This window comes from Lactuca virosa, chromosome 4 (assembly GCF_052849685.1).
Source record: "Lactuca virosa cultivar CGN04683 chromosome 4, Lactuca_virosa_CGN04683_v6, whole genome shotgun sequence".
Taxonomy (NCBI): domain Eukaryota; kingdom Viridiplantae; phylum Streptophyta; class Magnoliopsida; order Asterales; family Asteraceae; genus Lactuca; species Lactuca virosa.
The window spans coordinates 236,430,352-236,441,633 of NC_136429.1; the positions used below are offsets into that span (position 1 = coordinate 236,430,352).

The 11,282-nt window shown below is 47.8% G+C and overlaps 1 protein-coding gene across 1 annotated transcript; it reads right to left on the reverse strand.

The window, feature by feature from the left end:
* Positions 1–9: 9 nt before the first annotated feature.
* Positions 10–837, reverse strand: LOC145108093 (large ribosomal subunit protein eL37x-like). The gene is made up of 4 exons (XM_079045088.1): positions 712–837; positions 480–615; positions 290–391; positions 10–205 (listed from the first exon to the last, which is right to left on the reverse strand). The coding sequence occupies exons 1-4, from the start codon at positions 712–714 to the stop codon at positions 159–161; spliced, it is 288 nt and encodes a 95-aa protein (XP_078901214.1). The 5' UTR covers positions 715–837; the 3' UTR covers positions 10–158.
* Between the last annotated feature and the right edge of the window lie 10,445 nt (positions 838–11,282).

Here is an 11,282-nt window from a genome sequence, read left to right on the forward strand (position 1 = left end):
ACCGTAAGATTAAAAACAATGCGAGTGTATGTATCATTTAATCATTGATTAAAAAACACAAATTTCTAAACAGACTTGAAAAATTACAACTGAAAGTCAATATATTAAGCACATCTAATGATGTTCCACAAAACTTGATCACGAACTAAATTTGAAAGTTAAGCTGATGATGCAGCACCAATCTTCCTCGGAGCAGCTTGAGTACCTGAATAACAAAATCAACAAGATTGTATACTCAAAAACACAATCCACAAGATCAAACGACCAATAAACAAAAAGAACAAATCACCTTCTCTGAAGTTGCTCTTGAATCGGCGAGGCACATTACGGAGATACCTCATACGTCCAGTTCCGGTTGTCTTCCTACGAATCGCTTTCACACTCCAGTTATCTGAATTTATCATATAATCAAGTTCCTTCATATATCCCAACTACAATTGATAAAAACAATTATAAAGAGAAAGTTATTGTTGACTAACATTTCCTGACGCGAGCAGCAGGGTAAGCACAAGCAGAGCATCGGCTCTTTTGGAGATGGAAGCTGCGACGACCACAGCGCACACATAGAGTGTGTGTTTTGTTCCTTCTTTTACCAAAACTCCCTGTTCCTTTTCCCTGTTGTTCCGATTAACCAATCATATACATATTACATACACATATATGCGGAATTTGGAAATAGAGTAGATAACTGTGAAGAAAGAAAGAGATTACCATTGTTACAAGGTGCTAGATACGCTGATCCTTCTACCACGTTGAAGGGGGAGGCGGTTGTAATTGTATACTCTGATGATTGATCGTCCAAACTAGGGTTTTGTTAGCCTTTCGATAAACTGGGCTTTGTATATTTGAATGGGCTAACTTGGATCTTTTTTTTTTATTAAAATATTATATAATACCATTATAATAATATATTCACAGAAATTTAAAACATTAAAAAACAATGTTTATAGACCATTTAATCTAACCAAAATAAGAAGAAGAAAATGTATGCATTTTGAATAGTTGAGCTTGATCCCGTTATTTACTTCATCCATTATGTCATAATGAAAATATACAAAGTTATCATAATAAAGGAAATACAATGCTCAACTAAAACGCACTATATTACTATGTTAATAAGGACAAAGTGAATAAAACATGATTAAGATGGTTGATTTTGAAGGGTTTTTGGTATTGTAGAACAACAAAGTTTGGTTAATTTACACATTTAATCATTCAAGTTTTTTTTTTTTTTTTTTTTTTTTAACAACAGATCCATAAAGTTTAATTTTACCTGTTAAATAGGGGTTTGACCCCCAAAACTAACATGTTTCTAGGTTAATAGCATCCTACGTGACAAATTAGTTCACCTCCGATAATAAATAAATAAAAGGCTCATCCCAATTCCCCCACCAAGTCACCAGCCCTAAATAACTTTTTCTTTTCCACAGGACAAACAAAACAGTGATACATACTTCTCCTCCTCCCTCTTCACTATCTCCGACACCGATCATGTAGCACCTGGTTCTTGGTACGTATTCTTTTTAGTAGTTCTTTAAATATTTTGCATTTTTGGCCTTGGACTCGGCGAGTTGAAGGACCAACTCGCCGAGTAGAAGCGAGAGGGGACGCGAGACTTAAGCGATGGACTCGGCGAGTCGGGTCCCGGACTCGGCGAGTAGACCCTGTCTGGACAAAAAAACCCTAATCCGAGGGTTTGCACCCTATTTAAACACTTTAACTCGACCTCCTTCGTCCCATTTGCTCCCAGAAGACCCCCATAGCAAACCCTATCCGTTATTGAAGCAATCTAAGGCATTTGGAGTGACTTTGGTGCTTTTGTGATCCAAGGAGGGAAGGAAAAGCTTGAAGGAACAAGAGGAGGCTAAAGGGATCCGAGTTTGTGCACCATTTTCAGCTCATTGAAGGTAAAAAGTCTGTACCTTGCTCTTCCATTTGATAGATCCCATTTTGTGAAATTTTAGGGCTTTTCTAAGCCATTTTGGTCACCAACCATGATTGCAAGCATGGTTAGGGGTTGAAGTTTCAGATCTAGGTCCTTAGAGGGGTTACAAGGCAGAAAGGAGTGGCTTTTGGCACTCAAGGAAGGCCCCATGCATTGTAGGAGCCATTTTAGGGCCTTTAGGCTCAAAAGTCCCATGCATGCACGTAAAGTTCATAACTTTACGTGCTAGAACGGTCCTAGGAGCCTAGATCTACCTTTTGGGCAAGTGTTGTACACCAGAAATCGAGAAAATGAGACTTGGACATACTCCACTCGGCGAGTCGTTCTTGGGACTCGGCGAGTCCGAGGCTTGACTCCCTTTTCTGTTTTGGGTCAAGGACCCAGTTGAGTGTGGAAAGGTTTCAGGGAGGTCCCAGGGAGTGACCCAACGTTCTGGACTAAGCCATGGTTCTGGAATTCATGGGACTCGGCGAGTGCATGAACAGACTCGGCGAGTCCAAGGCAATCTTCTTAAGATTGAATATGAACTCGACGAGTTGTTCATACAACTCGGCGAGTCAAGGACAAGACCTGTTCATCAGTTGAAGATGAACTTGACGAGTTGTTCATACAACTCGGCGAGTCGGATGAAGATTCAGTAGATGTTCAATTAGAAGGAAAACTCGTCGAGTCATCGCCTAACTCGACGAGTAGAGACGAGTATAAGGTCAAATAGAAGGATAGGGACTCGGCGAGTTGGCGAACCAACTCGGCGAGTCAGGTCAACTGGAAGTTGACTTTGACTTTGACTTTGACTTGGTCAGGGGTAAAATGGTAATTTTACCATAAAAGCAGTTGGCAGTGTATGACTAAGTGTTTTGTGGGAATTATAGCCGGAGGATTTCCGGAGCAGCAGCAGTAGCAGTCAGAGGATTTTCCCGCACAAATCAGCAGCTACTACGAGGTGAGTTACCTTCCAGTAGCGGTGGGTCTACGGCCACAATGTCGGCCCACCAGTAGGAGTTGTATGTTAGGTGATTGTCTTTGTGATATCATCTAGTTTTGCTACTACCTGATATGTTATATGCTGGCATGATATGTTATAAGTGATAGTAGTAGAGTTCGGTTGTTAGGACCGAAGGGTAGATCAGACACCCCAGATATGTCTGACAGCATGTGATGATATGTTTATATGTCGGCATGCTATGTTATATGTGATAGTGGTAGTAGGAGGGGAATAGCCCCAAGTTCGGTTGTTAGGACCAACGGGTAGCTCAGCACCCCAGAATGGCTTGACATGGGTAAGTCAGCACCCCAGAATGGCTTGACATGGGTAGGTCAGCACCCCAGAATGGCTTGACATGGGTAGGTTAGCACCCCAGAATGGCTTGACACGGGTAGGTCGGCACCCCAGAATGGCCGTATCGGGTAGGTCGGGCACCCCAGAATTGTCCTGCAGTATGTATGTTATGTGTTTGTATGGTATGTGGTACAATGGGGGAACTCACTAAGCTTCGTGCTTACAGTTACAGTTTTGTTTTCAGGATCCTCTTCATCGAAGGGGAAGGAGCTGGCGCGGTAGCGGCACATCATACACGCACAATGTTTTCCGCACCATGAGTTATTCTGGGATTTTGTACTCTGACATTATGGTTGTTTTTATGTTTTGGTTTTCAGACACGAAATATGTTTATGAAATGATATGATCAAACGATGTTTATTCACAAATGTTTTCCAAAGTATTGATTTAAAAATGAAATTTTTGGACGTGAAATTTGGGATGTTACAAGTTGGTATCAGAGCCCTGGTTTGAGGGATTCGGACGCACCTTCGGGAGTGTCTGGACTCAAATCGAGGGACTAAAGGGATTTTTACAAAAGAAAATGATTTTCTAAAAGTTAAGATAAAGAGTTTGGAAAAGAGCGAAGTGTGTGATGTGCGCAACCGGCCGAGCTCAAGTAAGTATTCCCCAAAGTACCCATACAAGTTTATGATATGATTACCAGTCTCAGTTTCAGTAGAACTGCATGCTAGCTTAGGGCTAAGGATCTAGGAAGGATGCCTTATGTGCCTGCTATATGTGTACCAGCTTATTGAGAACTGCATGCTATTACAGATTAGTCGGTATGATAGCCAGAGTAGTATATACTTGATTATGTGTACTCAATGCCCGAATGCTGCTTGCTTTGTGCTTTTAGAAGTTCTAGTTGTCTTTCACTAACTAGTAAACGAATATGTTAAGTTACATATTGCAAGGACTAAATAATTTCAGAAGGTTGGGTCTAGCTCTATTTCGCAGCTCTTGTTTGAGTCCAACCGTTGTAGGGTAGGACCTCTCATTCGAAGAATTATCTAGTCTGAGTAATATGTAATAGTATTCGCGAGCTAGTTAGGGGAAGAAAGCAGGGACTTCTTATGCAGCTGATGGCGGAGAGTGGGTTGGTGATTACCTAGGGCAAGCCTAGGATGAGATTAGCATGAGATCAGCAGTAGTAGTAGAAGGGACTTGGTGGAGTCGAGGCGATTCTTGAGGAAAGTACGGATAGATGTGGAAGGTAGTATGGGCCCGTACTACTGAAAGCAGAGGATCCGTACTTGAATCGAGGAAGGCTAAGGCAAGACCAGGGAACTTGTAGTAGATGTGATCCCTTTAGAGGTATCAGTATCACTAATGGTTGTCTGTATGTATTGCAGAATGGTGGTACTACGTCCGAGGCTAGCAGTTGGCAGTTCAGGAGAGGGATCGGGTTCGGGATCAGGTTCCGAGCCAGTAGATGAGAGGCTACGCGAGTTCATCGCGTCAGAGATCACCAGAGGCATCCTTGAGTCGACCCCCATCATTTTCGGGTCGATCAAGGAAGGGATAGTTGAGCTGATGGAGGACCGCCTCAGGGCGTTCAGGAGTGACATGGCATCTGGCCAGTCAGGATCTCGCACGCTGTCCTTTAAGGACTTCAGGGGCAGTGGTGCGCCAGATTTCCATGGGGCGAAGGACCCCATTGCTGCCAGACGATGGATTGCAGACATTGAGTCTGCACAGTTGACTAGCTTCTGCCCTGAGGGGTCGAAGGTACGATTTGCAGCAGGATGTCTGAGGGACCGGGCCAGAGATTGGTGGGAGTCAGTTGGTGACTCTCTGGGAGCCTCGGCGGTTGAGGCTATGACATGGTCGGACTTTGTGACTCGGTTCAGAGCAGAGTTTGCACCAGCATTGGAGCTCCAGCAGTTGGCGAGGGAGTTCTTAGATATGAGACAGACTACTGAGACTGTGGCGGAGATCACCGCCAAGTTCCGGGAGAGGGCGTTGCTAGTGCCCCAGTATGCGGGAGATGAGGACATGAGGAGGACCCACTACCATGACATGATGCGATCTGACATTCGGGAGCATGTTAGTTTTTCAGCTTGCCCTACCCTAGATTCCATGATTGCCAGGGCAAGGGAGAGGGAGATTGATCTGGAGCACATCCGGAAGAGGAAGGTAGAGGAGGGGCAGGTGACTGGGGCTTCGGGGAAGAAGCCCAAGGGATCAGATGGTAGGCCGAAAGGCCAGTCAGGACAGGGCCGCTGCAGGAAATGCGGCAGGCCGCACGAGGGAGCATGTAGGATGGGATCGTCGGGCTGCTACAAATGCGGCAAGACGGGGCATTTCAGCAGGGATTGTACCGCCCCTGCACCCACTTTTCAGACATCAGAGTTGTTGTGTTTCCACTGCAACCAGAGGGGCCACAAGAAGGCCAATTGCCCCCAATTGACAGCAGCAGCAGCGCCAGTGAAGGCGCCAGCTCCAGCGACCCTGCGGATTACAGATGGCCGGAAGGGCAAGGCAGAGGCTCCAGTGGTGAGGAGTCGGGCATTTCAGTTGACTGCCGAGGAGGCACGCGCTGCACACGATGTGGTGACAGGTATGACTTCTTATTTATGTTTTATGATTCGCTGCTGTGATTTTGGTTATGTGATGAATGTGCCCTATTTAGGATCGTTCCATGTGAACGGGATCCCAGTGCAGGTATTGTTTGATTCGGGTGCTACCCGATCATTTGTCTCTCTTGCGCTTAGCAAGAAGTTTCCTGAGCCTTCGGGCATGTTGGATTGCCCTTTAGAGGTAGAGATTGCTGATGACCGATCGGTGCGAACATCGGCGGTATTCCGAGATTGTGTGTTGCGGTTATTCGAGGAGCGCTACTTGGTAGACTTGGTTCACATTCCGTTGAGAGGGAACAAGGTGATTATCGGTATGGATTGGCTAAGCCCCAATGGGGCGGTGATCGACTGCGCGCAGCAGTTAGTGCGGATCAAGACCCCAAGTGGGGGAGAGCTGGTGATTCAGGGCGAGAGGCCAAAGCGAGGACCAACTTTATGTTCGGCGGCGAGGGCTAGGCGTTACCTTCAGCAGGGTTGCGCAGGATATGTCGCCTATGTCATGGACACCCGAGAGGCGGGTAAGACGTCAGTGAGCGATGTTCCGGTAGTGCGAGACTACGCAGATGTGTTCCCGAAGGAGCTTCCTGGGATTCCACCGGAGCGTCAGGTGGAGTTCAGGATCGATTTAGTTCCTGGTGCGGCCCCGATTGCCAAGGCGCCGTACCGGTTGGCTCCTCCCGAGATGCAAGAGTTGTCTACGCAGCTGCAGGAGCTGCTAGACAAGGGATTTATCAGGCCGAGTAGTTCACCTTGGGGAGCCCCGATCCTGTTTGTCAAAAAGAAGGATGGGTCGCATCGTATGTGCATAGACTACCGGGAGCTGAACAAGGTAACGGTGAAGAACCGTTACCCACTCCCGAGGATTGACGACCTCTTTGACCAGCTGCAGGGAGCATCTTGGTTTTCCAAGATTGATTTGCGCTCAGGTTACCATCAGATGAGGGTCAGAGAGGAGGATGTGCAGAAGACGACGTTTCGGACTCGCTATGGTCATTACGAGTTCGTGGTGATGCCCTTCGGGCTCACCAATGCTCCTGCCGCGTTCATGGATCTCATGAACCGCGTATGTAGACCGATGCTGGATCGGTCCGTGATAGTATTTATTGACGACATCTTGGTCTATTCCAAGACGCAGGAGCAGCATGAGGAGCATCTGCGAGAGGTTTTGGATACTCTGAGGAGAGAGAGCTTGTACGCCAAGTTCTCCGAGTGTGAGTTCTGGTTGCGCGAGGTGCAGTTTCTTGGGCACCTTGTCAATCAGAACGGGATTCTGGTCGACCCGGCCATGGTGGAGGCCGTGATGAGGTGGGAGGTTCCGAAGTCTCCATCTGAGATTCAGAGTTTCATGAGATTAGCCGGCTACTATCAGAGATTCATTTAGGATTTCTCTAAGATAGTCGTGCCCTTGACTCGGCTTACGAAGAAGGCCGTAGTCTTTCGTTGGGGGCCTGAACAGCAGGCAACGTTTGAGACACTGAGGCAGAGGTTATGCGAGGCGTCGATCTTGGCCCTGCCAGAGGGCGTAGAGGATTTTGTGGTATACTGCGACACGTCTATTTCGGGTTTAGGCGCGGTTTTGATGCAGAGAGGGCACGTTATTGCCTATGCTTCGAGGCAGCTGAAGCCTCACGAGGCGAATTACCAGACACATGATTTGGAGTTGGGGGCCGTTGTATTCGCCCTCAAGATTTGGCGTCATTACCTTTATGGGGTTCGTTGTACCATTTACACGGACCACAAGAGCCTGAGGTATCTCATGGATCAGCCAAATCTGGACATGAGGCAGCGTCGGTGGTTGGACGTGGTGAAGGATTATGATTGCGAGATCCTCTACCACCCAGGGAAGGCCAACATGGTGGCCGATGCGCTTAGCCGCAAGGCGGCGCCGATCAGAGATATATGCATGCGGATGACAGTAGTGACCCCGTTATTAGAGCAGATCCGAGAGGCCCAGCAGGAGGCTATGAAGGAGGAACATCGGAAGAGTGAGCGTATAGTGGGTCAGGTTTCCTCCTTCGACTATGACAACAGGGGATTATTAACATTACACCGCAGGGTGTAGGTTCCATACCTCGGAGGCGTGCGCCAGGTTCTGATGGAGGAGGCGCACAAATCCCGATTCTCCATTCATCCCGGGGAGACGAAGATGTATAGGGATATTCGTCTTGATTATTGGTGGCCCTGCATGAAGCGAGATGTAGCATGGTATGTGGAACGGTGCCTGACCTGCAGGAAGGTCAAGGCCGAGCACCAGAGGCCACACGGCAAGATGCAACCGTTGGATATTCCCCTGTGGAAGTGGGAAGATATTACTATGGATTTCATCACCAAGCTTCCCAGGACCGCGCGGGGAGTGGATTCCATATGGGTCATCGTGGATCGGTTGACCAAGAGTGCCCATTTTATACCGATCCAGGAGAGCATATCGGCCAAAAAGCTGGCCGATATTTATATTAGAGAGGTGGTGGCTCGTCACGGGGTGCCGGTCTCCGTGATTTCTGACAGGGATGTTCGGTTCACTTCCAGATTTTGGAAGAAATTCCACGACGAGTTGGGTACTCGTCTGCATTTGAGCACCGCCTTTCACCCGCAGACAGATGGTCAGAGCGAGCGGACCATCCAGACTCTGGAGGATATGCTGCGAGCATGCGTGTTAGACTTCGGAGGTAGTTGGGATACCTACCTTCCATTGGCTGAGTTCTCCTACAACAACAGCTACCACGCGAGTATTGATCGTCCTCCCTTTGAGATGTTATACGGGAGGAGGTGCAGGACCCCGATATGCTGGGGTGAGGTTGACCAAAGGGTCATGGGTAGCACCGAAGTGGTGCTCAAGACGACAGAGAAGATTCAGCAGGTCCGGAGCAGGCTTCAGACTGCTCAGAGTCGGCAGAAAAGATATGCCGATAAGCGTCGATCAGACCTGGAGTTCTAGGTCGGGGATATGGTTCTCCTGAAAGTGTCGCCTTGGAAAGGCGTCATTCGATTCAGGAAGCGGGGCAAGTTGGGCCCAAGGTACATTGGACCGTTCAGGGTCGTAGCCCGGGTGGGCAAGGTGGCGTACAGGCTGGATCTGCCAGCCGAACTCAGTCAGATCCACAGCACTTTCCACGTCTCCCAGCTGCGGAAGTGCCTGGTGGACGACTCATCAGTGGTACCCTTGGAGGACATTCAGGTTGATGACAGCCCGAATTACATCGAGCGGCCTGTAGCGATCCTTGACCGGAAGTCGAAGGATCTGAGGAACAAAAGAGTGGAACTCGTGAAGGTGCAATGGCAGCACTGGAAGGGGTCAGAGTGGACTTGGGAGCCGATGGACGAGATGATGGAGCATTACCCCGAGTTGTTTCAGGAACGAGCAGCAGACTTTAAGGACGAAGTCTAAAATAAGTGGGGGAGATTTGTAGCACCTGGTTCTTGGTACGTATTCTTTTTAGTAGTTCTTTAAATATTTTGCATTTTTGGCCTTGGACTCGGCGAGTTGAAGGACCAACTCGCTGAGTAGAAGCGAGAGGGGACGCGAGACTTAAGAGATGGACTCGGCGAGTCGGGTCCCGGACTCGGCGAGTAGACCCTGTCTGGACAAAAAAACCCTAATCCGAGGGTTTGCACCCTATTTAAACACTTTAACTCGACCTCCTTCGTCCCATTTGCTCCCAGAAGACCCCCATAGCAAACCTTATCCGTTATTGAAGCAATCTAAGGCATTTGGAGTGACTTTGGTGCTTTTGTGATCCAAGGAGGGAAGGAAAAGCTTGAAGGAACAAGAGGAGGCTAAAGGGATCCGAGTTGTGCACCATTTTCAGCTCATTGAAGGTAAAAAGTCTGTACCTTGCTCTTCCATTTGATAGATCCCATTTTGTGAAATTTTAGGGCTTTTCTAAGCCATTTTGGTCACCAACCATGATTGCAAGCATGGTTAGGGGTTGAAGTTTCAGATCTAGGTCCTTGGAGGGGTTACAAGGCAGAAAGGAGTGGCTTTTGGCACTCAAGGAAGGCCCCATGCATTGTAGGAGCCATTTTAGGGCCTTTAGGCTCAAAAGTCCCATGCATGCACGTAAAGTTCATAACTTTACGTGCTAGAACGGTCCTAGGAGCCTAGATCTACCTTTTGGGCAAGTGTTGTACACCAGAAATCGAGAAAATGAGACTTGGACATACTCGACTCGGCGAGTCGTTCTTGGGACTCGGCGAGTCCGAGGCTTGACTCCTTTTTCTGTTTTGGGTCAAGGACCCAGTTGAGTGTGGAAAGGTTTCAGGGAGGTCCCGGGGAGTGACCCAACGTTCTGGACTAAGCCATGGTTCTGGAATTCATGGGACTCGGCGAGTGCATGAACAGACTCGGCGAGTCCAAGGCAATCTTCTTAAGATTGAATATGAACTCGACGAGTTGTTCATACAACTCGGCGAGTCAAGGACAAGACCTGTTCATCATTTGAAGATGAACTCGACGATTTGTTCATACAACTCGGCGAGTCGGATGAAGATTCAGTAGATGTTCAATTAGAAGGAAAACTCGTCGAGTCATCGCCTAACTCGACGAGTAGAGACGAGTATAAGGTCAAATAGAAGGATAGGGACTCGGCGAGTTGGCGAACCAACTCGGCGAGTCAGGTCAACTGGAAGTTGACTTTGACTTTGACTTTGACTTGGTCAGGGGTAAAATGGTCATTTTACCATAAAAGCAGTTGGCAGTGTATGACTAAGTGTTTTGTGGGAATTATAGCCGGAGGATTTCCGGAGCAGCAGCAGTAGCAGTCAGAGGATTTTCCTTACACAGATCAGCAGCTACTACGAGGTGAGTTACCTTCCAGTAGCGGTGGGTCTACGGCCACAATGCCGGCCCACCAGTAGGAGTTGTATGTTAGGTGATTGTCTTTGTGATATCATCTAGTTTTGCTACTACCTTATATGTTATATGCTGGCATGATATGTTATAAGTGATAGTAGTAGAGTTCGGTTGTTAGGACCGAAGGGTAGATCAGACACCCCAGATATGTCTGACAGCATGTGATGATATGTTTATATGCCGACATGCTATGTTATATGTGATAGTGGTAGTAGGAGGGGAACAACCCCAAGTTTGGTTGTTAGGACCAACGGGTAGGTCAACACCCCAGAATGGCTTGACATGGGTAGGTCAGCACCCCATAATGGCTTGACATGGGTATGTCAGCACCCCAGAATGGCTTGACACGGGTAGGTCGGCACCCCAGAATGGTCGTATCGGGTAGGTCGAGCACCCCAGAATTGCCCGACAGTATGTATGCTATGTGTTTGTATGGTATGTGGTACAATGGGGGAACTCACTAAGCTTCGTGCTTACAGTTACAGTTTTGTTTTCAGGTACCTCTTCATCGAAGGGGAAGGAGTTGGCGCGGTAGCGGCACATCATACACGCACAATGTTTTCTGCACCATGAGTTATTCTGGGATTT

Excerpts from the sequence above, each read along its gene's own strand:
- LOC145108093 (XM_079045088.1), bottom strand. Across the intron at positions 392-479 it reads TGCTGCTCGCGTCAGGAAAT|ATAACTGGAGTGTGAAAGCG; the intron begins GTTAGTCAACAA and ends TGATAAATTCAG. Across the intron at positions 206-289 it reads CAAGAGCAACTTCAGAGAAG|GTACTCAAGCTGCTCCGAGG; the intron begins GTGATTTGTTCT and ends TTTGTTATTCAG.